This window comes from Tribolium castaneum, chromosome 1 (assembly GCF_031307605.1).
Source record: "Tribolium castaneum strain GA2 chromosome 1, icTriCast1.1, whole genome shotgun sequence".
NCBI lineage: Eukaryota > Metazoa > Arthropoda > Insecta > Coleoptera > Tenebrionidae > Tribolium > Tribolium castaneum.
This window is the reverse complement of record NC_087394.1, coordinates 15,400,755-15,428,511: the sequence shown is the minus strand read 5'-3', so window position 1 is coordinate 15,428,511 and position 27,757 is coordinate 15,400,755. Positions and strand designations below refer to the sequence as shown.

At 30.8% G+C, this 27,757-nt stretch overlaps 1 protein-coding gene across 2 annotated transcripts; it reads right to left on the bottom strand.

Moving 5' to 3' along the window:
- Nucleotides 1-27,757, bottom strand: Mdr50 (Multi drug resistance 50). Of its 2 annotated transcripts, none has more exons than XM_015978323.2 (19): nt 27,684-27,757; nt 21,867-21,952; nt 21,751-21,814; nt 21,376-21,675; nt 21,223-21,323; nt 20,993-21,164; nt 17,418-17,738; nt 17,144-17,368; nt 15,009-15,134; nt 14,327-14,959; nt 10,376-10,546; nt 10,214-10,318; nt 9,996-10,157; nt 9,747-9,950; nt 9,454-9,695; nt 9,242-9,401; nt 3,525-3,923; nt 3,327-3,473; nt 1-286 (listed from the first exon to the last, which is right to left on the bottom strand). In XM_015978323.2, the coding sequence occupies exons 2-19, from the start codon at nt 21,929-21,931 to the stop codon at nt 92-94; spliced, it is 3,792 nt and encodes a 1,263-aa protein (XP_015833809.1). In that variant the 5' UTR covers nt 21,932-21,952; nt 27,684-27,757; the 3' UTR covers nt 1-91. The 2 variants fall into 2 exon arrangements, with proteins under 2 accessions (XP_015833809.1, XP_008191266.1); XM_008193044.3 differs by lacking the exon at nt 27,684-27,757 and adding an exon at nt 22,076-22,209.

Sequence of the window (27,757 nt, the reverse complement as noted above, 5' to 3'; positions counted from 1 at the left end):
TTTTTAAAAAAATAGCTTTATTACAATTGCCTACAACACATAAATAAATAAGTATATTTGTACATAATTGTCATCGTAATTAAAAATTGTACTATTTGTTCTGGAGCGAATGCAATTTGTAGTAGAGTCCCTTCTGGCTCAAAAGTTCGGAATGTGTTCCAATTTCTGCCACCACACCCTTGTCTATCACACAAATAACATCAGCATCTTGAATGGTTGTCAGTCTGTGGGCTATTGTGATACAAGTTCTTCCCTTCTTTGCATTATCTAAAGCTTCTTGCACAACCTGCAAAATAAATAAGAATCATACTTGGTCTAATATACTCAATCGCATAAAAATTGCAACACCAAGAAGGAATTAATTTTTATTGACAAAACTTGCCACAAATGGTCGACTATTAGCGAGTAATAAATGATTAAAATTTGAAGAATTTTAATCAAGTGGTAAGGGAGTTTTAACCATTTAAGTTTTTTTACCAGCAAGTGTTATTCTTCCAATTTTTTGCTTTTCTGACTATCTTTTTGTGTTTTTTTTTTAATTCGTTTAGGTTTAAGTGTTCTAAAAGCGCAGTTAGGCTTGGAGACGACAAAACCAAAATTAATAACATTTAACTAGTTTTGAAAGAGGCATGATTTTTGGACTACAAATAGGGGTTTTTCAATTAGAGATATTGCTAGTCTTTTTGGTAGAAATCGAAGTACCATTGAGTAATGTTTTCAGTCATAGACTGGAAAAGACCCAGGACAGCGCAAAGGAGAAAGCGTACCTAAAAAAAAACAAATGAAGTCCAGAATGGTCGTCTTCGGAGTATGGCTATAATTTAATTACAAGACAAATTTTTGTCCAATGGGTGGGTTTAAAGATCGTTTTTTATCACTTTGGACTGTTTATCATCGAAATTTGTCATTTGGACTAGTTCCTTTTGGTTTTTCTTGGTATGGGAGAAATGGACAAAAACGCATATCTAAGCCTGACCCATCAAACCTTTATTCCGAAACACATCGCGTTTTAACCATAATGTGGTCAATGTATACAGTGTATATTTTCACCTGAGGATGGCCACTTTGCGGCTGAAACACGTTGTCTATAAAAGTTTTGGTGTGTCAGGTTTAAGCTGTGTTTTTGCTTTTTGCTCATCTCTTCCATATCTAGGAAATTCAACAAAAAGCAGTACAAATGACCTAATTCGATGGTAAACAGTCAGAAGTGAAGTACAACGACCTTCAAACTCAACCATTGGTCAAAAATTTTTCTTGTACTTGAATTATTGCCATGACCATTTTGGACTTCATTTGTTTTTTTCAAGTCTGCTTTCTCTTCTGCTTTGTTTGAACCTTTTCTAATCAATGACTGATAACATCGCATAATGGTACTTGGATTACTCTTCAAATAAATAGCGATTTCTCTAAATAAAAAAACGCCTATTTGTTTTCCAAAAATTGTGCTTCTTTAAAGTTTGTTTAATTGTTTATAATTTTTTTTGTCATACTCTAGGCATATTTTCGTTTTCATAACACTTAAAACTAAACAAATTTAGAAAAAAATCACTTTAAAAATTGTCAGAAAAGCAAAAAATTGGAAAAAACAACACTTGCTGGTAAAAAAGAGTTTAAGTGTTAAAAACTCCTTTATCACTTGATTAAAAACGTTCAAACTTTAATCATTTAATACCTGCTAATAGTCTAACATTTGTGTCAACCCTAGTAGCACAGTTTTACTGAGTTATCTTACGGTTATATAACGTTTTATAACCGCAATACACAAATCTAACCATTGGTTATGTTAGACTCAGCTTATATACGGTTATCTAACCATGGTTATGTTTAGCGTCTCTAACCTGATTATATTACGATTAGATAACCGTTATGTTTCTTAAGCAATATGGCCCAAGCTAGATTTAGATTATAAATCAGTGTTCTAACTATGGTTATGTCTAGCGTATACAACAAAGATTATGTGACGGTTATATAACTGCTATGTATGTAATGCAATGTAGCGTATGCTAGATTCAGTTTATATATCGGTGATTTAAGCATGGTTATGTTACAGTTTATAATAATAATTACAAAACAAAATAAGTGATCTAAGAAATTTTTGGTTATATGGTGGAAAATTATCTAGTTTGTTGGTCGTAAAATGCATTCAACAGTGATTTTTGCTTTTTTTTACTTCTACGTGTTGCAAACACGTGAATCGTTATCTATATTTATTGTTAATCATGTAAGTAGAGTACAATTTGAATTTATACTTAATTGAAAGCTGAAAAAGCTTGCCTAAATGTATTTTAGTTTTGACCACAAAAAATGAATTTGTCAAAACCAAAGCAAATTAATCTAAGAATGAATGTTTTCTCACTTTTTACCTGCCGACCCTTTAATCCTTCAATGTTAAGCTGGGTTCGGAGAATTTGTCCAAAGTTGAGAAAACAGTGAAGAAAAGAGTGAACAATACGTTTTTAAAAATAGTAATACTTTAGTTCCTGATAACTGTAATTTGTTAACAGTTTGACAAACTCTTGTTCTTTGGAGGAAAAAGATAACACTGACTACGTTAGAAGTTTTGCCGTAAGATGACATTTCACCTTTCCTATTGCTCCTACAGCATCTTCGGTCTTAACATAAGTAGTTCTATGTTAGTTCTGGTCATCTTGCTGAAAAGGCCTAAGCCTAAGCAGCGCCAAGCCCTTGTTAACTAGCCTTAAGTTTTTGTAAAACATCCATCGAAATAAAGAGATTTGGAATTGAATTCTGGTCATCGAACATTTTCTTGCAAAAGTCATTCCTAAAAATTCTTTTGGAATTTTTCAACAAGGAATCAACAAAACACTGAACAATATTTATTGTGCACTAGTGATGTTATGCATTCCAAAGAGGCTGGATAGAAGCACCAATTTATTCTAAATATTTAAAATTTTAATTTGTATTAAAATCAACTATTAGTTTTTTTTAAATAAACTTTAGGCAAAAGTTATGTATGGGCAATAGAATGGTTAGATCACTAAGCATAACCAAAATATAAGCGAAATGTAAAGGATATTATATAACCGAAATATAACCACGCGTAGATAAAGGTTAGATAAAGACACATATCCGCAATATAACCGAGATATAAGAGGAGTTATATAACCGCGCGTAGACAACGGTTAGATAAAGAGGTTAACTAACAGTTAGCTTATAAAAGCATTACATTTGGGAATTGGCGGTTATATCGGAAGGTTTTATATCGGTTATAAAAGTGTGCTACTAGGGAAGTTTCATCAAAAACTTCCTATTCCTTCTTGGTGTTGCAATTTGTATGACACTAAGTATATTTCAAAATTAGTTACCTTTTCACTTTCGGAATCTAAAGCACTTGTCGCTTCGTCCAAAAGCAATAATTTCGGATTTCTAACCAAAGCTCTAGCGATAGCAACTCTCTGTTTCTGGCCACCTGACAATTGTGTTCCTTTTTCACCAAGACGAGTTTCATAACCCTAAAAACACAGTTTAGTTTTTTTAAATTACTTGATCTATTTTTTAATTACCAAAGGTAACGAAGCGATGAAATTGTGTATGTTTGCGTTTTTGGCAGCTTCTATTATTTCTTCTTGAGTCACTTCCCTGGAATTGTCACCATAAGCGATGTTGTCGCCGATGGTTCTATCGAAAAGATTTGGCTCTTGCGAGACTATTCCCAAGTGGGAACGATGCGATCCTAGTCGGATGTTTCTGATATCTTCGTTGTCTACTGTAAGAGTGCCTTCAAGAGGGTCGTAAAATCGTTCAATTAGTTGGATTATTGTCGATTTTCCACAGCCGCTAGGGCCGACTAGGGCTACAGTTTTTCCTTGCAATACGGACAAATTTAGGCCTTTGAGGACCATGATGTTTGGACGGGTTGGGTACGAGAAGTATATGGTGTCATATTGGATGGCACCGTTTTCCTTAAAAAAATAATTTTAACTAATTTTTTGTTTTACAAGAGAAGTACACATTTGCATTTTGGTAAAGGTGTTCATTTGTCCTATATCTAAGTATTTTTTGAATGCAGATTAAATTAAGATCATCAATGACAATGGAAAATTTGGGGAAAATTAGGGATACCTAAAGGTTATTTATTTTAAGAGGTACAGGGTGTATCAGAAATACGTGTCTTAATTTTAACAGGTAACAGAACTCATCAAATAAAACATCTTTTCTGTTTGTAATTTTTCAATAAAAAATTCGCAAATTTACTTAAAATTTGGAAAGAGATGACATACTGCACGTGTACCTGCCTATAAGTACAAAAATAAAAAGCCGAACTATTTTCGTTTGATAGATGCGGACAATTTAAACAATTTAAAACAACAATGAAAATTGTTGCTATGAATACAAACTAATTAATAAACACTCACCGGTTCGTTTGCACTAGAATTCTTTTATTGGGACCCCAATATAGGAACTCTAGTTTGCACAAACGAAAGGAGGAAAACAGTGAAAATTATAAATAAGAATTTTGCAAGAAAAGTTGTTGTATTTGATGTTTTATTACTTAGTAAAATTAACACACGTATTTTTGAAATATACAGACTGATCCAGAAATACTGAGTCTGTTGGCAACACATTTGAAAGTATTTGTGCTCGTAATTTGCAACACTGTAACCGAATTCGATTTCTCTTGACAATTATTTGACGTACAACCCCACAAGAATGTTAAATTGTTGTTAACTGGAAGAGTACTCCATTAGTGTCCTAAAAAAGTCCAGTGTTGCCAACAGACTCTGTTTCTGTTTCTGGATCAGTCTGTACATAAATAAAAGTTGTATCAAATGCGAGTTAGAGGAATGCAATACAGAATTTATTTCTTTTATTTTGTTAGGACTAAGACATAAACGTGAGTTTTTTTTCGAGTTAGAAGCTTTTTATTCTTTAACCCGTTAATGTTTTCTCCATCCAATGTTAATACTGCCTTTTTGCTTTTTTTTTCTAAAACCTTATTACTTCCACATAACTTATAATTCGGGAGCTCGTAATAAAAAATTGTAGGCGTTGTCTCCAAGTTCTACATTTAAAAATAGATTATTTTTAATGTAAATAAGTACATTCATTAAAGTCAGCATTCTAGCAGTGACTAAGAACACTAGAAGTAGCAATTTTTTTAATTTTTGTTTTTTTATACTTTCTCCATCAGAAAGAAAGTGATCATGAATTAATTAAATTTTTACAGTGGCCGTTAGTCTCTAAGAAACTTCCAAATACATGGTGAATTTCTAGTAATTTCTACAAAGTGTCGTATACTCTACAATAAATTGTTTACGGTATTTTTGTCTATGCAGACATATTTATTTGTGTATTTAGTACGAAGGACTATAACTTAGAAGACAAAACGATATACAAAATCGCAGGATTTTCTGAACTCAAACAAATAGTACGGCAGAGTAAAATGAGGGCGCTTCGAGCGTTATACCGTCTCGGTGTCAAATCGTTTTAAATTATAATTGAAATTTAACCAGTTCAGTCAGTTGAGGTCTGCATTTTCAACAGACTGAGAAAAACTGACTGAAATTTTCATGAGAAACATGAGAAAAAAATTATTTACAATTTAAAATTTGCTGTTTTTTCCTTATTTTTCAAAACGCTGCGAATACGGTTAAAGATACAAGGAAACTGTTCAGAAGAAAGTTGTAGAGAATTAAATTTCCTTTAAAAAAGTCAACGAGACCATATTTTGATCTTCAACGGTTTAGGCTTTGAAGATGTTTAAAGATGCTCAAGCGACGGAATTCTTTCATTTTGCCGGTGGTCAAGTATGAGAAAGTGAATTTATACCCAAACCGTTGAAGAAAGAAATATAGCGTCGCGAACTTTTTTGTAGTAAATTTAATTATCTACAACGTTGTTCCTTACACTTTTTTGTATCTTCAACCGTATTTGCAGCGTTTTACTAAATAGGCCACGGTGCCCAAAAAATTATCGCTTAGAATTATCAATTTGCGTTCCACCTTATATTTTTGCAAACGCAGCGAATACTGTTGAAGATACAGAAAAGTGAAAGGAACGAGGTTATAGAGAATTAAATTTTCTACAAAAAAGTCCGCGACATCATATTTCTAGCTTCAACGGTTTAGGTATAAATTCATTTTCCAATATTTGACCACCGGCAAAATGAAGGAAATCCATCGCTTGAGCGTCATTAAATGACTTTGGGGTCTAAATGGTTAAAGATAGGGAAATGGTATGGCGAACTTTTTTAAAGGAAATTTAATTTTCTACAACTTTTCTCTGAACATTTTTCTTGAATCTATAACTGTATTCGCAGCGTTTTGAAAAATATGGGGCAGAGTGCAAATTGGTAAAACTTTGAAATTTTTTTTAAATATAATTTAGGATATAATTTTTGCACTATTTTTATCTACTATTATTGAGAATTTGATGCTTCATCTGCCTGTATTTTTTTTATTCCCCTTGTGCTAACCGTTATTTAATTACAACAATTATTACGAGTATAAATTTATTGCTCTGAAAACTAATTATTTAGTTAACCGACTAATTATTAGCAAAATTTGAATTACATTCCGAATCGAATTAAGTTGCTATTTAAATTACATTTACAAACATCAATTTAATTGCTTATAAAACGTTTTGTAAATCTGCTCTTAAGGTCCGCTTTATAGAAGCGTCATTAATTTAATTCGCAATTAAATGCGTGAGTAACAGATCACATGACCAACCTGAATTCAACTCGGAATTAAATTTTAACAGAGCTTTCTACAAACCGGCCCTTAAGTTTTAATAAGGTGATTATTTCGTATTTTTCTTGGTTTTACAATATTCGTCGGTATTTAATGAGTCTTAATTAGTAATCCCGTGTTTATTGGATTGAACTGTAATTTGAACTTAGCTTTTCCTCATTAATATTGACTTTTGACTTAGTTGTTAAGTACTATGTAGTTAATTATATTTATTCATAGTTATTGAACTTTAATTATTGGACTTGATTTATTTACTCGTTTATAATGGACCTGATTTAGTTCGTATATTAAATTATTGTTTATTACGGCAGTTTTTTATTTTATTCGCATAAAATCAACTTTTTGCTTTATTGGCTCTACAACGAATCGCTGGATAAACCTCAAATAAATTTTATCCTCGTGACGAAACTTCTGACATCATAAAAAAGGTAAAATTTTACAAGAAAGTTTATTATTTTTCAGAAATTTCATAGAAATAAAATAATTAAATGCGGCAAATTCGAATTCCAGAACCACCTGAGATCCTACACTCTTTTATAACCAGTCTTTATAATTACCCACTACAAATCAGGAAAGTTTTACAAATGATTCGCCTAAAAACCAATCAATGCCAAATTGTTTTGAGAAAACAAAAAATGTATTACGGCTTTAAGAAATGATTGTCAGTTCACTATTTTTACAGTTGAAGGCTCTTTAGGTACGCTTTGTTTTCAACAACAATTGTGAAAATTTTCCAGATGATTGACTTAAAATGATTGCCTAAACGTGAACAAGTGCCAAAATATGCATTATGGAAAAAACAAACGCTGTATATAGGTATTTGCATGGCTAATTGGTCATGTAAGGTGTCTATAAACCGAACGTGTTTGGATTGTTGATATTGATATCACTTATTATAAATCTATATTCTGAGTTTTCGTATCCGAACGTGCTTTGCAAACTTTCTGTTCGGATTATTCAAACATTACTCTACTAAATTTACTAGGTTATTAATTATAATTATAATATAATAATATAATTTATTAAGTTATTGCCGATTCAATAAATTCAATAAAACCGACAAAGGTTTTTTTGATAAGTTTTATATTCAAAATAATTAAAAATGATTCGTCTAAAATATTTTTAGACCATACGGGTTGATTCTTTTAGGGCCTACATTAGAAACTGTTTAACATCTAATATACCTAGAGTTTTAAAGATTATGTGTACAATTTAAATCGACTATTCTGAGCTCAACTAAATTATTTTCAAAATGGCTGAACTTTTGGAACTACGGGAAATTACCGCCAACTTTGAAATCTTAAATAGTAACAAATATTTTTTATCGCATTTTTAAATTCGCTTTTTGAAACAAGTTGTTACTACTATCTATCATAGTTTTTGACATGTGTCAATTTTCTTGTTAAAATTTTCATTTGCAGAGTTTTATTCAAAACATCACAGCTCTTAAACACTTTACGATAAATAAATAATTCTCTTGGCATTTAATGGCCAAAGATTTAAAAGGTATTTTCAGGTTTTTAGGTTTGTCAACTGTCAAATTGCAAGGCTAGTATGATTTTTTGAAAATGATTAAAAATGATGATAAAACAGTTTTTTTTTCAAATGACCCTATTTTTTCAATGGCAATCAGAAGAACAGCAATTTTTATACAGACTTTTTTTTATCATTTTCTATATCTAACAGTTTTTGAAATAATCGCAAAACAGACTTTTAGCTCATTATTTTCATTTTTAATCAAGTAAACTTTTAAAAAGTACGATAAACTTCTGCTATTAATTATAAGAAATATTCACCATTTTCATTCAAGAAGTTCAACATTCGATGGCAGATTGACTGAGTTACTTTACATAATTAAGTAAGTTATAATAAACTATGATTAAATATTATTGTTTTATTGCTTATTCGACAATGAATCAAAATAATGAATGAATCTAAATAAATCTAAATAAATCTAAAAGATCGTTCCATTTGAAAAACTGAGTTATAGCAGTTTTTTGAAAACCATTTTGAAAAAATTATATTAGCCATGAATTTTGACAGTTGACAATTTCGAAAATACTAGAAAACTTTTTAAACCTTGGGTTATGGAATGCAAAAAAAATTTACTTATCGCAAAGGGTTCAAGGGCTGCGATATCTCAGATAAACCCTTGCAAATAAGAATTTTAATAAACAATTGAAATTATGTTAAAAACTATGGCAGATAAGTATCAACAACTTGGGTAAATTTTACTCAGCCATTTTGTGGTTACTATTTAATATTTCAGACTTGGCGCCAATGTTTTATAGTTCCGGAAGCTCAGCCATTTTGAAAATTAGAATGGTCGATTTGAAACGTATACATAATTTTAAAGCTGTAGTTATATCAGAAGTTAAAAAGTTTCTAATTTAGGTCCTAAAAGAATCACCCTGTATAATTTATTACAATCCCAAGAAGTGATTATTGAAGTCAACGGCCATTTTGATAAACGTTATCTTCAGCAGAAATCAGGAAACTTTTACGGAATAAACACTAAAATAACTTACCCATTCTTTATCTTTAGCACCGGGTTCATCCCTGATGAGTGGTTGTCGCCTGAGCAACCTTATGATTCTAGCAGCTGCTACTAGACCTTTTTGGAGATTTGGTGTAAACGCTAGAGCATTGGCGATTGATACCGTACCCATAATAAGTGACTGTGATACTCTGTAACACATTGATTACTATTTTTCGAATTACATAATAAACTCAAACTTACTTAAAAACATCCTGATATAGTAATCCTTCGTCTCGAATAAGATGACCACCGTAATACATACAAGCAGAATAAGCAAAGAACATTATACTCCGGGCTAGACCTAACACCACGGCACGAAAATGTGTATTTCTTAGTGTTCTTTTGTGGTGTTCCATCAGATACGAGATGTAAAGCTTGTGGAAAGTTTCTTCGAGCCCTAACGACACTACGGTACGCACATTACCTACCGCTTCAACTGCAAGCTACAAATTATTTCAATTATTACAACACAAGGGTTGCAAGAAGTTACTTACTTTGTTAGATTTTTGTAAGGACTTGTGATGAGCTTCATTTTCGACGTTCATTAATCTGTGTTGGAAGAAAACAGCAAGGAGGATAAAAGGCGTAAAAGCCAACGCCACAAGTCCCAATTTCCACTGGTAGTACATTGAGAGACCCACTGATAAACCAATTGTGGCAATCGATTGTAAAATTGTTCCAACTCTTTGACCAGTCGCCTAAAAAAACATGTTTTGTTTGTTTTGGATGAAAAAAAAACTTACTCCTTGGACATGTGCCGCTTCACCAGATAATCTAGCACAAAGGGCGCCAACTCCGTTATCTTTTCTATCATACCAGCCCATCTCTTGCTTTAACATTGCTATGAATGTCATGCTGCGAAGCCTCATTGTTAGTTTTTCACCAGCGACACTAAACATAAATATCTACAAATGATGTTTTTGAATTTTTTTGAATCAATTTTTGGTTTTGTTTATTTTACTTGTAAAAACGTTGCGATTCCAGAAACAACTCCAGCAATCACAAAGTAGATGCAGAAACGGTTGGTTTCAGAAATAACTTCGTCTTCGTTTTTCTCAGCTAAAACCTGAACATGTTTGTTGTTATAATAGAAGATTAAAAATTGGTTTCAGGAAGGACGTACCCCCATAATATCACCGAATATGACAGCAAACGCCGGCATGGAACAACCCATCACGATGGAAGCGATGCAGCCGATGGAAATTGAGACCCATTCTGGTTTGTTCATTCTTAATATTGACATGAGCGATACGGATCTTTCGGCTTCTTGGACTTCTTCCTCAGCATCGTCGTGCTAGAATTATGATTTCATATTAAAGGATTGTCAAGGAATTATTGGTTTAGAATCAAACGATTTCCAAATTTGAATTCTTCACCAACAAATCAATAGGCACCACATAATTTTGATTTTTTTCTGAATTATTGATAGACGACCATTTGGGGAACACATTGCCAAATAGTATGTTAAGGATTTTTAGGGATTATCCTCTAATTTTAAAATTACGATTTTCTTGTGAATCTCTTTCTCAACTTTTATAGACACAACTCGTCAAGTAAACTTTTTGTTGCATAATTTTTACAGTTAGTGGTACAAAACGTCAATTAAGCGACATTCATTTATCCTTAATTTCAAAATTATGATTTTCTCACTTTCTGACTACTAATTTTTTCTAAACTGTTATATCTAATTCATGGTTTTTCAACAAGCGTTCTGGTGCTCTTTTTTCGAAATTTTTACAACTGGTTAACCATCATTTGGGGTATAAATCCCAAAAGTGTATTCAGGAATATCTTTAGTATTAAAATTACGATTTTTTGTATTTCTGGCTATGTTTATCTCTTGCTCATCTAACATATAGAACTTATGATTTTGGTTCAATCGATCTAAAGCATTTTTCTTCACAATTTTTTACTGTTGGGAAACAAGTCTTCAAAAGTGAATTGAGAAATATTCTTTACATCAAAAATTATGTTTTTTTTTATTTCTGACTATTTTCTTTATTTCTTTCTCAACTAACATAGACAGTTCATGATTTTCTTACAACTACTGTAATGCTTTCTTTTTTTCAATTTTTTACTGTTGGTAGACGACCATTCGGAAAACACATCGCCAGAACGACATTAGAGAATATAATTTAGTTTTAAAGTTACGATTTTTTCAATTTCTGACTGTGCATTTCTTTCTCAACTATCATAGACACATCAGACATCACACACCCGTTCTAATGCACTTTATGGTGCGAAATTTTTATGGTTGGTAGACTACTATTTGTGGTACAAATTGTTCAAAAGGCATAAAAAATAGTAGTTTATTATACAATGTCTTCAAAAATGGTTGTTCATCAAGTCGACTGTGGAATTTAAATTCAATGTGCCACTTTGTTCTAATGATTATTGTAGTTTCAGTACTGTCATCTCTGTCAAATCATTGAATTAACTTCTTACTCAATTTTTGCATTTTTAGGCAAAGTTGTTTCAAATGTAGGGTTTGTTTTGATTTGTGTTTTACATTTCCGTGATTATTGTTGTTGTGCATACTCTTGTTTTTAAATTCGAAGCTCTTTTTACATTATTTTGACGGATCTGTCACTTTGACCGCATTTGCAATTTAAACTAAGCGGCATATTACGTAGGTGACTTGACGAACGACCATTTTTGAACACATTGTATAAGTAAAGAAAATTTGTTCATTATCTGCGAGTGATGGGTTTCTGAAATGAATACGGAGCACGAGTTTTATCAGAAAGGAATCACAAGCAGATAATGCCAACTTTTCCATACGTGTATAATACAACAAAGTTTTCTCTTTTAGGTACATCAAAGAAATTTTTGCTAAATGTTTTCACCGATAGAATAAAAAATCACCAATAGAAAAAAATTACCAAATAGAATAAAAAACACCAAATGGCTACTTTGTTCTATCGAATTTTTGTTGTAAGTATGGCTTTAATTAAAGAAATTTATATAACTAGGTGTATTGCTTACCCTAAATCCGGGTACGTAATGTACATCTAATTTCTTAATTTTTTCTTTCAAGGCGATACTACTTTTATACTCGATTTTGACACTGACAATTGTTTATAAAAAAAACAAAGTATAACTAAATGAAATAATGTACCATAGTAACTACTTGTAGAATAAAGGTGTACTACACCTACTCGTATCTATGGAATAAGCAACATTATTAATACCTATTAGCTGTTTCAAAACTACAAAAACAACTACTACTACTACAAATGTCGCATTTTACCAAATAATTTTTTTAAATAAGATTGATAAAATTGTAAAATAGTTATTAATGATCAGATTTCTCATTGAAACTATAAATTACATCGGCTATTATTTCCTTGAATTGCGTGAATAATTTATAACAACTAATTTTGAGAGAAAATGCGAGAAAATGCGTTTTTATAATTTTGAAACAGTTAATATAAGAGAAACATCTTTTATTATTGTATTACAAAAATACGACTTTCTCAAATTTTGACTGCAAACTTCTTTTTCGAGTGTATTTGTTGTTGTGGAATTTTTATAGTTGGTAGAACATCAAATGGTATTAAGAAATATTTTCTAGTTTCAAAGTTTTTTAAATTCCTGAAGTTACTAATTTCTTTCTCAACTATTTTAGACAATTCTTGAGTCACTTACATTTGTTGTAGCGTTCTTTTTGTTTCGAAACGTTTACAGTAGATAAATCATCAATCATCTTTTTAAGTTTTTTTCTTAACTATCATAGACAATTAATTTTTTTCAACCGTTCTAGTGCACTTGTTGCCAAAATTTTTACCGTTTGTAGTACAAGTCGCCATAAAGGCATTAAGAAATGTCCTCTAGTTTAAAAATTACAACTTTTTACATCTACCACAGACAGTTCATGACTTTGTTATAAGCGTTCTAATGCACTTTTTATTTGTTTTGTTTGTTTACAATTGTCAAATGATTATTTAGAGAACAATGGACAAATCACCCAAAGAGTACACAAGTATTTCTTAGTAAAAATCCAAATTTTAGGTATATATTCGAATTTCACAGCAATTACGATTTTTTCATTTATGACTCAATTATCATTGACCATTTTTGATCTTTTACAATTTTTTTCTAAAAATTTACAGTTGGTAAATTATTATTTGGGGAACAGATCACCAAAGGGTATTAAGAAATAAACGCTAGTTTCAAAATTACATTTTTTTAAATTCTGAATTGACAATTTGTTGTTTTTTGCACTTTTAGTTCGAAATGTTTATGATTATTTGGGGAATAAATTACCTAAAGGATACTATAAGGAGCACCTTCTAGTTTTAGAATTGTAATTTATGACTTATTTTTAATTTTAATTTTGTCAACATGCATAGCAATAAACTTTTTCTACTTTGGTTTTACAAATTGTTCGTTGAAAAACCGAAAGTAGTTTAAGAAAGAGAACTTTTGTGCAACTCCTTTTAGTAAATTTTTAGGAGTTGTATTGGCAGTGCTGAGCTGGGTGTCATCAGTTATCACTGTAATCTAGTGTGTGATCAGTCAATAGCGTCAAGTCGTTTATTGATAAATAATAAAATAATTAACAAAATTAAGAGGGAATAGTTTGAACAGATATTCATAAGTTAAACTGAACAAAAACAAACAACAAAAATAGACAGTAGAGAAAATTGTATATTAGACTATTTTTATAAAACTTATTTTTATAAGACTTAATTCTAGCACTCATTTTATTAGAGCACTCCTTTGTCGTGCTCCAAAACCATTCGTGCCAGAATAGAACTTCTTATAAAAGGCGTATAATAATATGCTATTTTATTTCAATATTCCTAAAATTGATAGAATATTATTCATAGTTTAAAAGACCAAAACACCATAAACAAATATAATAATTGTAAGTCTGTAACTTTTCGTAGTTTTTAAACAATTTGCACAGACGGGCCCCCGAGGCGATATCTGATAATACTTGAATAATTTATAAAAGTTACTCAAAATTCTGATTTTGAAAACCACAAAACAAAATAAAAAAAATCTAAATCTCTAGATAGTCATTTATAATATTTAAAAAAAAACCTTAGTGCCTAGTCCAAAAACCTACCTTTTCGTCATCCAGAAGCGAAACCTGCCTTTCCAGCTCCACTAACTTCCTACTTTCACCTTCCTGATCCCCATCAAACTTCTCCACAGCACTTACTTGCGTCATAACCAGATTATAATACTCGCTTTTAAGTTCCATCAACTCGTTATGAGTTCCCTGCTCCACAACTTTCCCCTTCGATATCACAACAATTTTATTGGCATTTCGAATCGTCGACAACCGATGAGCCACAATAACAGTCGTACAACCTTTACTAGCTTTATCCAAAGCGGCTTGAACTTTAGCCTCGCTGTTCGTATCCAGAGCCGAAGTTGCTTCGTCCAAGAGCAGAATCGCAGGATTTCTGACAAGAGCTCTAGCGATCGCAATTCTTTGTTTTTGCCCTCCGGACAATTGCGCTCCTCTTTCACCAACTAAAGTGTCGTAACCTGAGGGGAGTTTTTTGATAAATTCGTGAGCGTTGGCTTTGATTGCGGCGTTTTTGATTTCTTCGTCTGTGGCTTTGCTGTTGCCGTAACGAATGTTCTCGGCTATTGTGGTAGCGAAGAGAACTGGCTCCTGGCCCACGACACCAATGTTGTTCCTCAGCCAAGTCAAGTCAAAGTCTTTCAAGTTTTTTCCGTCCAGACTCACCTAAAATGAAAAATTGTAGATCCATTTTTGGTAACAATTTTTTAAATACCTCTCCTTCAAGAGGGTCATAAAAACGCTGGATCAGTTGGATACAAGTCGATTTTCCACAACCCGAACTGCCAACCAAAGCAACAGTTTGGCCAGCTTTGATGTCCAAATCCAGACCTAGCAAAATCTACAACACGTTTTGTACAATGTGTTTTTAAATCATTTTCATCTAGTCGTCTGTGAATTTCTCATGTAAAATCAGAAATGCCGCTTTATAAGCATTTAGACATCAAATATTTCCATTGTTCATTAATAAGTTTCCAATTCGGAAATAAGTTGCGATAATAATAGTATATTATGATACGAGTTTTATAAGACGTATTTTGTCGCAGGCACGAATTTAGGGCACGACGAGCGCAGCGAGGAGTGCCATAATAGAGTAAGTGCGACAGAATGCCTTATAAACTAGATATCATACAGTATTTCTTCTACTTCGCACTTTTTGCATCAAAAAAATTAATTTTGAAATTTAGGGAAAAGATACACATTTGAAACAAAGACATTATACAGGCACTTTTTCACTGAAAATGTAATAATGTTATCAGCGATTTTTTTTAATTATTCGTTTAACTATAATAACATAAAGTTGTATTTTTTTAAATGAGAATCATAGTTGGTTATGACATTTTCAAAAAGCTTATTTTTTCTGAACTCAAAACAATTTAAATATAGTTTGATATTTTTATATATTTTTTAATAAAAAATATATTCAAAATATTTGAAGGGTGTGAATATTCTAATTTTTAACAGTTATTAAATTAAAAAATGTGTAATTATAAAAATAGCTATGTTAAAGTTATTTTCAAATATATGAGCGTCGCAGATTTTAATTTGATAAAAAATGTGCAGAAAATTGCAAACGATGTGTCAATACCATTTGATGACACTTTTTTATGATTTAGTGAAGTGCAATGGGGTGGCGTTGATACTGTTATATGTATTTTTTTACCGCAGATGGAATTTCAGTTTGGTGTTTGGATTGACATTTTTTTGTAAAATAAAATTTTATTGATACGAAATCATACAATTAATATGATTTTTTTTCTTCCGATATTTCATATTTAAAATTGGAAAATAGAATGACAACATGAGCTTGCCATTTTAAATATAAAAACAAATAATTTTTATTAATTGCAAAAATTTGATCTAATAAAAATTTATTATGCTGTTTTTGAATTAATTAGGGTTTAAAAAATAATTAAATTATAAATACTTGTTGGTTAATACAATTTTCAAAGTTTTAATTATAAATCCAAAATTTTTTCTTGGCCTACTATAAAGAAAAATCGAAATGTTTTGTTTTTTCTTAAATATTTAAAATTTATCTAATACACAAATAAACATATCAAATTCGAAAAAATAAGCTTTTCGAAAATGTCATAGCCAACCATGATTCCTATTCAAAAAAATATAACTTTATGTTATTACAGTTAAACGAATGGTTAAAAAAATCCCTGATAACATTATTAGATTCTCTGAAAGAAAGTGCTTGTATAATGTCTTTGTTTCCAATGTGTATCTTTTGATTTTTTTAAGATTTTGCTAAAATGTCAACTTTTGTTTATAAGTCGAAAACAAAAGACGATAGCGAAATTTAGTTTTGACCAAAATTCTTTTCTCGAAAAACGGACCCGATAATTTGTCACTCGTTTTTCTCTAAACCTTTTCATTTCGGTAATCATGAATTCGGACATCCAAAATGCAGCACCCTGTAGGTGTTTGAAAAGGCCACATATCAGGACTAGTACAAAAGTCTCTAAAGGTTCGTATTTTATTAATTTGGTTAAATTATGCACTTGAAACAGGTGCCGATTGACACTGACAGTTCGCTTAGATAATTGTCAAAAAACTAAGTTGTCAACATTATCCAACTAAATTACCCTGGTTTTCGTTGGATACGAAACCGAAGTAGAAAGTGTTTTCTTGAACGGTGTAACAATTTAAATGCATTTTAACGAAATTTTTAAAATTAATTAATTGAATTTCTCAACTGACAGATTTGACATTTATTGACAGAGGATTTAATTGAGCAGACCGGCACATGATTTTTTACATGTAAAATAATTTCAAAGTTAACTAGATGAGAATCATTTAAAAACAGATTGTATTTTTAAGTTTATAATTTTTTTGACTTACTGGAACATCTTGTCTGGAGGGATACACAAACCGAACGTTCCTAAATTTAATGTCTCCCTTGAGATTATCAATTTTATCTCCATTGCCTTTCGATAGATTGATTTTGGGAATGTTGTCAATGATTTGGTAAACTTTGCTGGCTGCAGCTCTTGCAACACCAAACGCTTCAATATACGGTGAGGAAATTCCGAAATTCATACTACCAGTCATCACACTGAAAAACACCTAAGTTTTTTGATTATTTGTGTCCAAACTTTACGAAATAACAACTTACAGTGACCATGGTACCAGGATCGTAGACTTTGTCCTTGGCTGGTTTGTTTCTGTCTTCTAGAACCAACTTAACTCCATACCAAAACGCAAGAGCGTAACTGCCATAGATGAAAAACCACAATAGACCGAAACCAATCGCTGTCATGGACTGTCTTTTGATATTGTTCTTCTTTGCAAACTCCAACTCTTCGTCATAGCGTGTTATTTCTTTGTGTTGTCCTCCGAAAGCTATAACTGTTCGAATTGAAGTCAAGACTTCTTCGGCGATTGAACCGGCAGAACCGTACGCGTCTTGCTCTTTTTTTGCAAGTTTTGATGTCAACTGTGAAAAGTATAATAAAAATGATAATTTATTTTCTTTTGTTGTCGAATGTTGCTGTTTGATCGTGTGTTGTGGTCGTGTACCAAATTGTTTTAATGCAGGGACTGTATCCACCCTGTGTTGCATTTATGTAAATTAGACAATTAACATATAGATGCTTTGTGCAGTTAGAATATGCAGTTTTTTGAATAACTGTGTTCAGGAATGAGTTTGAGGAGATTTTCAATACAACGAGTTATCTTTTTTGTGACTTTAAGACCATCTTTGAGAACAGCTGATTCATAGATGCAAATTCCACAAATTATTAATGACTAGATTTTGGTATAGTAGAAAAATTTTAGCTGTTGATTTTTATTGAGGACTTTATTAAGTTGTCTAAATTGGTAGAAAATTTTACTTAGTTTCTTTATTGTATTGTGTCCGTGTATATACCACCATCCTATGGTAAAACCGAAGAAATTAATTCTAAAGCTTAGTGTCACCTTTTCATTATTATTTATAAGTGTTATTAATTACATGTTGGAGTTAAATCAGGTTCACATTTCTCTAAGTAAAGTTGACAAATTAAAATGGATTTATGTATCACTTTTCTGTAACTAGAGCAAAACGTTTGCGTACATAGCCATCATACGATTTTTAAGCTAACCGAAAAGATTGTTAACATAAAGCAAGAACAATGTAGGGCCTAAAATGGTTTCTTGCGGAACCCCGGTTTTGAGGGCTAAATGATTCGACTGTATTTTTAATTTAGTTTATCAAGCAATATGTCGAAGTCAACGAAATCGAAGGCGCGTGATAAATCACAGAAAACTCCAACGGGGTGTATTACTATACAGGATGGTTCAGAAGTGTCGCACATACTCAAAAGATGTTCGGTTAAGCATAAAAATGAAGTCAGATTTTTTCGGGCAACTTAATTTTTAATTATTAAAATAATATATTTTTTAATTTGTTTTCTTTAGCAACGATATTCTTTTATTATAGAATATTCAATGTATTTCTTGCCTAATCTAAGTTATCTAACTGGTGTTTACTACCTAACAAGAAGTTTACATTGTAGAATGCTATTTTAACACGTACAAAATTTGGTGAATGATGTCTAGCAGAATTTCGGGAGAAATTTCTCTAACAATTTTTTTAACAATTTGTTAACATAAAAACAGTATTTCTAGACACCCCCTTAGTTTTTTTCACAGTCTTTTGCAACACGATGTTTTGAAAAAAATGTGGCTAAAGTTACTCTTCACTTTCAAGGCTAGCTTGCTTTATTTAATTCAGTACATTTTCGATCTCATGTTTTGAAAAAAAAATGTGGCTAAAGTTATACTTCACTTTCAAGGCTTGCTTGCTTTAATTTAGTACATTTTCGATTTTATCGCATATAATAAGACATTAATTGGTATTTTTTTTAACTGGTATCTGTTTAATGTTGCTAGAGCTGTCGTTTCCGTTAAGTCAAACAAGTATGATTTAAAGCAGCTAAAATTTCATATCACATAAATTTAAAAATTTTATATTAAAATCGTATATCTCGTGAAAAAAAGGCTCAAACAATTTTTTGTTATAGGAACTTGTAATTCAGTTTGATGATCTTTATCACCACCCGAGAGATTGTTCGACACTTTTGCATCACCTGTATGACATTAAGCTAGTATACAGGTCCACCTAGCTCCCGTCGTCTCAGTTATTATTAAATTCGAACTTTTCATATTTTGTAGATGTTATTTATACTCTAGGACGCATTTCAGGAAAATATTTTTAATTATACAGAATGTCCCAAAAAAGTATGATTTTATAATCATTTTTTAATGGCATGCTATTATTTTTGTGAGTTCATTCATTAAGATACACTTTTAGCTTCTTACATATAAAAAATTAAAAAATACAAAGGATTTTGCTTTTTTGATGATTTTATTACTAGGTAGGTGTCTAACTAGGTGTAGGAGACTTATTATTATTGATTAAGCTTGAATGATCCGAATGATCACAGTTTATTCACAGTTTACTTCCAATTTTTTAATTTTTTTAAATGGGAACTCTTGTTTATTTTGGATACGATATTAGAAAACGAACATTTTTTTACTTATTTCTATATATAGCTGTAATCCTGTTTATTTTTACGTCATTCAATACGGAATTAAAACATTAACCATGTTTAACATTTAATCATTAAATTTGTCATTAAAATACAATGTGTTTAAAAATGGTTGTTCATCAAGTTACCTATGAAATTTGAACATACTGTACCGCTTAATCCAGATTGTGAATGCTGTCAAAATGACAGATTCGTTAAAATAATGCAAAATGCTTCTGAAAACGAAAGAATACACAACAACAAAAGTCAAATATGAAATACAAATCAAGACAAACCCTCCACTTGAAACTATTTTACCGAAAAATGCAAAAAAATAAACAAAAAGGTAATTCAGTGATTAACCAGACCAGACCTGCCGACTTGAACAACCATTCAAGTTGTAGAACACATTGTAGTTGATAACACAAGTTTTTTGTAAATGACTTCAAATGTATTAGAATTTACGTTAGAGTTGTAGTTTAGTTTTCTAATTTCGCAACGAAAGATGCAAAAATAAACACGAATTCCCATTTTCAATAATCAAAATGAAGGGCGCCAAAATTAAAAAACTTTAGAAAAAACTTTAGGTCATTTATATTTAATTAAAAATAATAAGTTTATGAGACCTTGTTCATCTGGCACCTAGTCATTATTTTATCAAAAGAGCACTGTTTGTATTTTTTATTAATTTTTAAAATCCATGATGTAAAACGAATTTTTTTGTTTTTAATTTTTTAACAGTAATCCCTGAACCGATTTATTTTTTTAATCATGTAAGCAGCTAAAAAGGTATCGTAATGAACACAAAGGTCACTAAAAAGTTACTATGATGTTATACCTTTTTTAAGACACTTTTTAAGACACAGTCACGGTCGAAAAGAATGACACCCCTATATCAACCGGACCGGATAGAAAAGGTTAGACTACCTAAAACCAGTTAGGTCATACACTCTAACAAATGGGTTATTTTACAAACTATCTAGTTAGTTTACAAAAAATCCAGCTAGTTTTGACTTTTATGAGTGTCATTCTTTTTGATTGTGACTGTACCTACATATATCCAAGTTACTTCTAAATCTATGTTGATTTTTATTTAATAGTTGATACTTCTTGTTTTTTTTTGAATACGTATGGAAATTATTTTTGCCATTGATGCAGCAAGGGGGAAAAACTAACTTACCACTGCGATGATTCCAATTGCAATCATGGACAAGGGTAGCGAGACGAGACAGATGAGGGCAAGTTGCCAACCTTTGACCAAAGCCATGATCAGAGAGGCCAGGAAAGTGGCTTGGAAATGGACAAACATTGGGACTTTTTCCCCAATTCCGTCCTCAAATTTCGAGAGATCGCTGTTTGGGACGATTTTATTTAATTCGTAAAAATTGTATTTAAAATAGTACTACTCACTCTGACATTCGGCTCGAAAAATCCCCAGTATTATTGACATCGTACCACGAAATGTCTTGATTGAATACTTTTTCTAGATATAATGTTCGTACTTTAAAAACCTAAAAACACCAAATTTGTAGCAAGTTGGAAAAAATCGTAAGCAATAATTACTTGTTTCAGGGCAGTGTAGTTGAAGAACTCTGTTGAAATATAACTCAAAACTAGCATTCCAACCCCTATTAAGGTGTTATAGACTGCAAAATCTGTGATTCCGTCGATAAAAACATCAGTCGCGTTTTGTTTTTGTTCCTCGCTGGTTTCATTTGAATTAATGGTGAAGACATAATCGACGATGGTTCCTGTCAAGTCTCCAAACAAAAGTGTGTTTAAAGGTTGCAAAATTCCAGTGCCAATGGATGCAAAAACCGCAATGATCATCAGAAATGTGTCCCATTTTGTGGCATAGCGAAACTAGAAATACAAAGATAACGATAATGTGGCAATCTTTTGTAAATTGATTAGTCATTTAATTAAATTGACACTTACTAGTTTAAAGAATCCAACAGGAGGTGCTTTTTCCAGTTTTTCGCTTGGTTCTTGTACAAATTCGCTGTTATAACAAGGGGTTAAAATGTGGTCAAAGGATCGGAATTTTTACTTACGGCGTTAGGGCGTCTTTTTTTCCATTTTTTTCGCTTGATTCCAAATCGTACGCTTTCTTCCCCATTATGTGTAATTGTGTTGTAAACTATGTAAAACGGTGAATTATTAGAAAGATATGCAAAATCAAAAAATTAAAATATAAATAGGTACGTGAACTTCACGTTTTGTGAAGTAAACAAACTCAAACTTTAATATATGGAAACATTACCTAATGATCAGGGTTGAAGAGAGAACTACCATAAGTATCACATATATTACAGACGTTGAACTTAGTTGACGTTATAAGAGAATAGACAATCGAAACAATACGCTTTTATCTTGATGGTGCCACATATAAACGATAATAATTATCAGATAACGTGGATTATATCATTTTGATTAATCGAAATTTTTGTCTAAAAATGTTGCGTTTCATTGCGCTACTGCTGTAAGCATTACTGGCCGATTTCAGCAGATTTTTTAAATTTCCTTAAATAGATTTGTAGATAGTTTAGTCGTACATTAATAAAGATACTAAGACCAATTCAGTATTTACAACTGTCTACAGGGTGTCTCAGCTAAGACTTTCGAGCCTGATATCTCAGATATTTGTCAATGGATTTTTATGAAATTTAAAGTGCAGGTATTTTAGAAGATAAAGATTAAAATCCAATTAATGCAACAACTTAAGTCTTAAAAACGTAATTTTTACATGTCTTTTTAAAATGTTAAGCCTTTTAAGACTTATATTAAAAAATTTATCGTCAGTGAAAATGCTGTTAGAAAAAACTCGTTCGTGGAAGACGTGTGTTTCGCGTGAAAAATGAGAAACACACTGTTAAACGTGGGTACAGATGCACAAGCGTAGATCTCTATGAAACAAATGAGCACTACCATTGAATTTTGGTCAGCCCTACTCGCAGAAACGTAACTGTCACGCAAGGGACATTTCACAATTATCTCTCACCCGTACAAAGCTAAAAAACAATATTTTTGACTTACTTTTGGTACTGAATGATTTAATTCTTTCAAAAAGGACTAAAAGACTAAACAACAACTGAAAAATTTTAAATTCTTGAACATTCAGGACTTTGGAAATGTTTCGTACACTGCTGATTGGATTTTCTTCAAAAGCTTGAATTACAGCCCCAACTATTGCTTCGTTTCCAGTGACGTGTCTTGTCCTCACTCGATTTAGTTCAGGTACGCTTCCTGTGTCTTCAAATTATTCACGATTCTTTGAACTTTAAATTTCATAAATAATATTTCACAAAAAGTCCAACGACACTTTCCATAGGCGAATGTTAATTCCTTTTTCAACAACACAGAAATTTCAGCCACTGTTGTTGGTTTTTAAAGTAATTTCACCAAATTAAAACAATTTTACTTTTCTGACACCGTGCACACTTTTGAGAGTTTTTTTCAGTGATACATAAAATGCCTCTTAGAAATGCTCCATCAATTGTTTCAAAAGGTGACTGCCCAAATAACTATCAAAATTTGGATTAAGTTTTTACCAACAAAATTTTTTTTTGGATCAGCCGAGCGATTTGGTTAATTTTTTGTGTGGTCATTTATTTTTCGGGGTTTAATGATCCAACGGTAATTTGGCTTAATTTTAAATAAAAGAAATATGTTTTAAAATTTCATTTTTTAACTTGAGGTCATTTTTTGCCCCTAATTGAAAGATCATCTCCTAAAATATGTGCATTTTAAATTTCATAACAATCGGTTGATAAATAACTGAGATATTAAGCTCGAAAGTCTTAGCTGAGACAGCCTGTATAAGTAAACAATTGTCAAATTGTGTTATAGTGAGTTGTGGTTTTATCTTAACAACAGTAATCTCATGATCTCGTGCATTCAACTGCTCTTATTTATCTATTTCAATTACATACCCACGTTTTTAAAAAATCAACCGAAAACGCGTAACATTTGAATGAAATTTAAAATTATGAAAATTTATTTATTTCCTCTTTCGATGACTAACATTTGATAAAAAGTTTACAAGTTGTTGCGATGAAGGTTTTACGTCAGCCACTCTGTATGACACCCTAAAGGTAAAAGTACGTCTTGTACTTTTTTAATATTAATATTTCTAGAATTCAGTATAATTTTAATACATTTCGATAAATATTTCATTAAATAATTGACGTTTTTTTTGCAAACAATTAAACTGTGTTCCATATTCAGCTGATTTTATCAAAAATATTAAAATGTTTACACAGGGAACTTGAAAAAGTACTTTTTTTTATTATTTGGAGTAGGTAGTATTACGAAGAAAACCAGTAAATTGTTGATTAGTATCAAAATTTATCTTTAAGTACGGATTGTCTGTTATTGTTATTACTTGTAAGGTTCGGTTGCTAAGGTATTACAAATGCATAGAAAAGATGGAAAAAATGTTATCTCTTGTCTATGTCTACACAATATTACACTTTCATTTCAAGTATTATCATGGATTCGACCAAATGTCATCTAATTGAATATTAGTCAGATGTGCTAAGATTAGATGAAAGCACAATTAATTACAATTATGCGAGTGTCTTTCAAAAGCTCGAATACCAAACCAACAATAAACCCTGACTAATAATTGATAAAAACTGTTTTACTAAACGTGTATTTTTGATTATTCTTGTTGTATTTGCCAAATCATTGTAGGAATCGTTTGATTTAGAAAAGCTAGTCTGATAAGAGTTTTTACTATTTTTAGTATTACTACCTAATATTAACCGTCATTTTCGATTAAATATGTGTTTTAGAAACTTTATTAAGGTGGAATTACAATTGTTGTGAGAAACTTAACAATTGTAACTATGGCATTTTTTTCAGGTCAGTCTTCTGGATATTAAAATTTAATTTTGAAATAACATTTTTGACCTTGAAAAATTTGACGTAAGAAATTGTTGTTGGAGTGTTCGTGCCATGCCACCTTCAAGCAAGACATATCAATATTGCAGCCTGATTATGATTTAATTATAATCGAAACGTCGCTAAAATATAAAGTTTATTTTATTTACATCCCTGCCTTAAACAATCAACAATCGAAGAGTAGAAGATATTTGTCTCTTTGTTGGTTATAGACAGCAACGATTACAAATATTTTAATAAATTAAGAGAAAACAATCTTTATGAGCTCATGAAATGTCTGGTTTCGTCAAGTGGCTGCGACATATACACACTGTTTTCTATCTTTATTTAAAGAAATTAATATGCAACTTATTAGTATATCTTAGCAATTTTTTTATGAATAAGAAAGTACGAATCTCTGAGAAATTTGTATAGGTATTTTATTTGTGTAAGCATAAAGCTCAAGACTGATTATTATTTTGGTTAATCGTCCGTTTGCATGAGATGTTTGTGGATTATCACAATAATAATCTGACTCATGATTCTATCGATGACGGTGGGAATGACTGAGTGATTTTATTTTTATTTTGTAGATAGTACTTAATTTACTATACCTACTATATTCCAAATTTAGGATAATAAAAATATTTATTTTAAGTGTCTCAAGTATACGAAAAATAGCTACACTTGTTATGTAGGTTATGTAGGTATTTTAAAGTTTTTAAAATCCATTAATTTATTTTTATTAAAATTCAAGAAGTGAAAATAATAGAATAGGCGTATACGCCTACGAGTCAAGTGAATAGTAGCTATTGGCCTATCATAAAAACCAAAATTTTGCTTATATTCAACATAAATCAATACGCTCGTCAATACGCATAGTTCACAAATTGATTTTTTGAACTGACTAATGTTTTTTAAGTTATAGAAACACATAATTGTCTCTAGATGCTAAATACAAAAGAATAACCAACTCAGAACCAGTTTCTTTTTTTTTCGCAATTTTCTACCGCAATTTAATAAATAATAATAAATAATAAAACAATAAAAGCGGGAAATAACATAGCATGAAAATGACAGATTTTTATATTTTTCCATAGAATGTGGCAGTTATCAAATTGACAATCAAAATCTGTTCCAATCTAAAGAAAATTCAATTTTACGTTTTTATTGTATTCAACTGTACACTTTTAATTTAGACTTTTAGGAAGACGTGGAAACTTTTACGTCAAACACATCAAAATAATCAGATTATGATATGATTAGACAATTATTTTGCTTCTGATTGTAATTTATTACAGATTTCAACCAAGAACTGCACTTTAAAGTGTTTATTTGTCTCCTTATTGAACTGCAATTTACAATTTTTGTAACGTTTCACGTATAACGTAATACGTTTTTCAAATAACGTTTACGTGAACGTTAAAATTTTCTGTTTCTTTAGTAACGAGCAAATAAAGTAAATTTATTAAAAACGTATTAGCTGTTTCAAAACTATAAAAACGCCAACGTCGCATTTTACCAAATTATTTTCTAAAAAATTTCAAATCTGTTGCCAACAGACTCAATTTTTCTTGATCAGTTTGTATTGCCGTTCTAAATAAAAATAATTTGCTTTTATCTTTGGATAATCTGGATAATATCTCTGGATAATCTAAAAACCTTGTAGAATCTGCCTCAAAGCGGCGATAAATTTTCTTTGAATTTATTTGGGTTTAAAATATTCAAAATAACAAATTTGTTTTTTATTTATTATTAATAAAAATGTAGAATACGGGGTGTATCAGAAATACGTGTGTTAATTTTACCACGTAATAAAGCTCATCAAGTGCAACAACTTTTCTAAGTATATAACATTTTCAAAAATTCGTAGTCATTATTTTCACTGTTTTCCTCCCTTCTTTTGATCATACGGGCAGGTTAGTGTTTAATAATTAGTTTGTATTCATAGTAACAATTTTCAAATGTTTTTTTAATTGTTTAAATTATTCGTTTCTATCACAACGAAAATATCGACACTTTTATTTTTGTACCCATAGGTGAGTTCACGTTTCGCCACGTTATCTTTTCCAAATTATAACTAAATTTGCAAATCTTTTATTGAAAAATTACACATAGAAAAAACATTTTATTCATTGAGCTCTGTTACCTGTTAAAATTAACACACGTATTTCTGATACACCCTGTATTAAATAAACAATAATTTATTTAGTAAGGTTACTACTTAAGTGTGATACAGATTCAGGAACAAAAATTTTCCACTCTCTTGGAGATTTCAGATGAATTATCGTTTGAAATGAAATGCCATAGATCTATACAGAGAACCATAGAATATTCTATACAGAGCAACATTATGCAACATTGAAAAATAACAAAGGTGTTGTGAAATCGATTTACATGAAAAGTCAGTGAATAATAATAAATCTGTGATAATGTGCATTTTCGGTTGCAAAGACAGCCAAACCGATAAAAACAGTAAAAACCCCAATAAAATCTAGAGAATTTTCCCAAAGCACTTGAAATTTACGTAAGTACAATTATTGGAATACTCAGTGTTCTAAACTACGCTCTCAGATTTATTATTAATGTAAGATAATTATCAATAACATTACGTACATCTTCAGTTTCTTTAACGTGCAAGTCTAAACGAAGAGGGTCTTTTTTGTTTAATTTTTTTGTAATATTTTGTAATGTTGTTTTTGTTTTACTTAGGTCAAAAAAAACTACTTTATAAAAATTGGGCAGGTATTTTTCAAAAGTTGAAATAACAACACGAAAATATCTTAAGAATATTTTAATATAAGTACTACACTGACAGAAACGACCACATTTTGGTTTGACTTTAAAATGAAAATACGTATATCACTTATATGACGTATTATTTGTACAATAAAAAATAATCTAAAATCATCTAAACTCGTACTAAATGAGATCAGATAAAGAGTGTTACATTTAATTTCATAAGAACTAATTAATGCAGTACATACGTATTTTGATGTCACTGATTTAATTAAACGAACTCACGTCACCCTGGATAGGGTGGTGATAGACGACAGGTGGT

What these genes read in the sequence shown, in the direction of transcription:
- Mdr50 (XM_015978323.2), bottom strand. Translation starts at nt 21,931, where the DNA reads ATGGGGAAGAAAGCGTACGATTTGGAATCAAGCGAAAAAAATGGAAAA. An exon ending in CTGTTGGATTCTTTAAACTA is followed by an intron (nt 21,676 to 21,750) that starts GTAAGTGTCAAT and finishes TTGTATTTCTAG; the next exon opens with TTTCGCTATGCCACAAAATG. An exon ending in CAATTGGAATCATCGCAGTG is followed by an intron (nt 17,739 to 20,992) that starts GTAAGTTAGTTT and finishes TACTTTTCACAG; the next exon opens with TTGACATCAAAACTTGCAAA.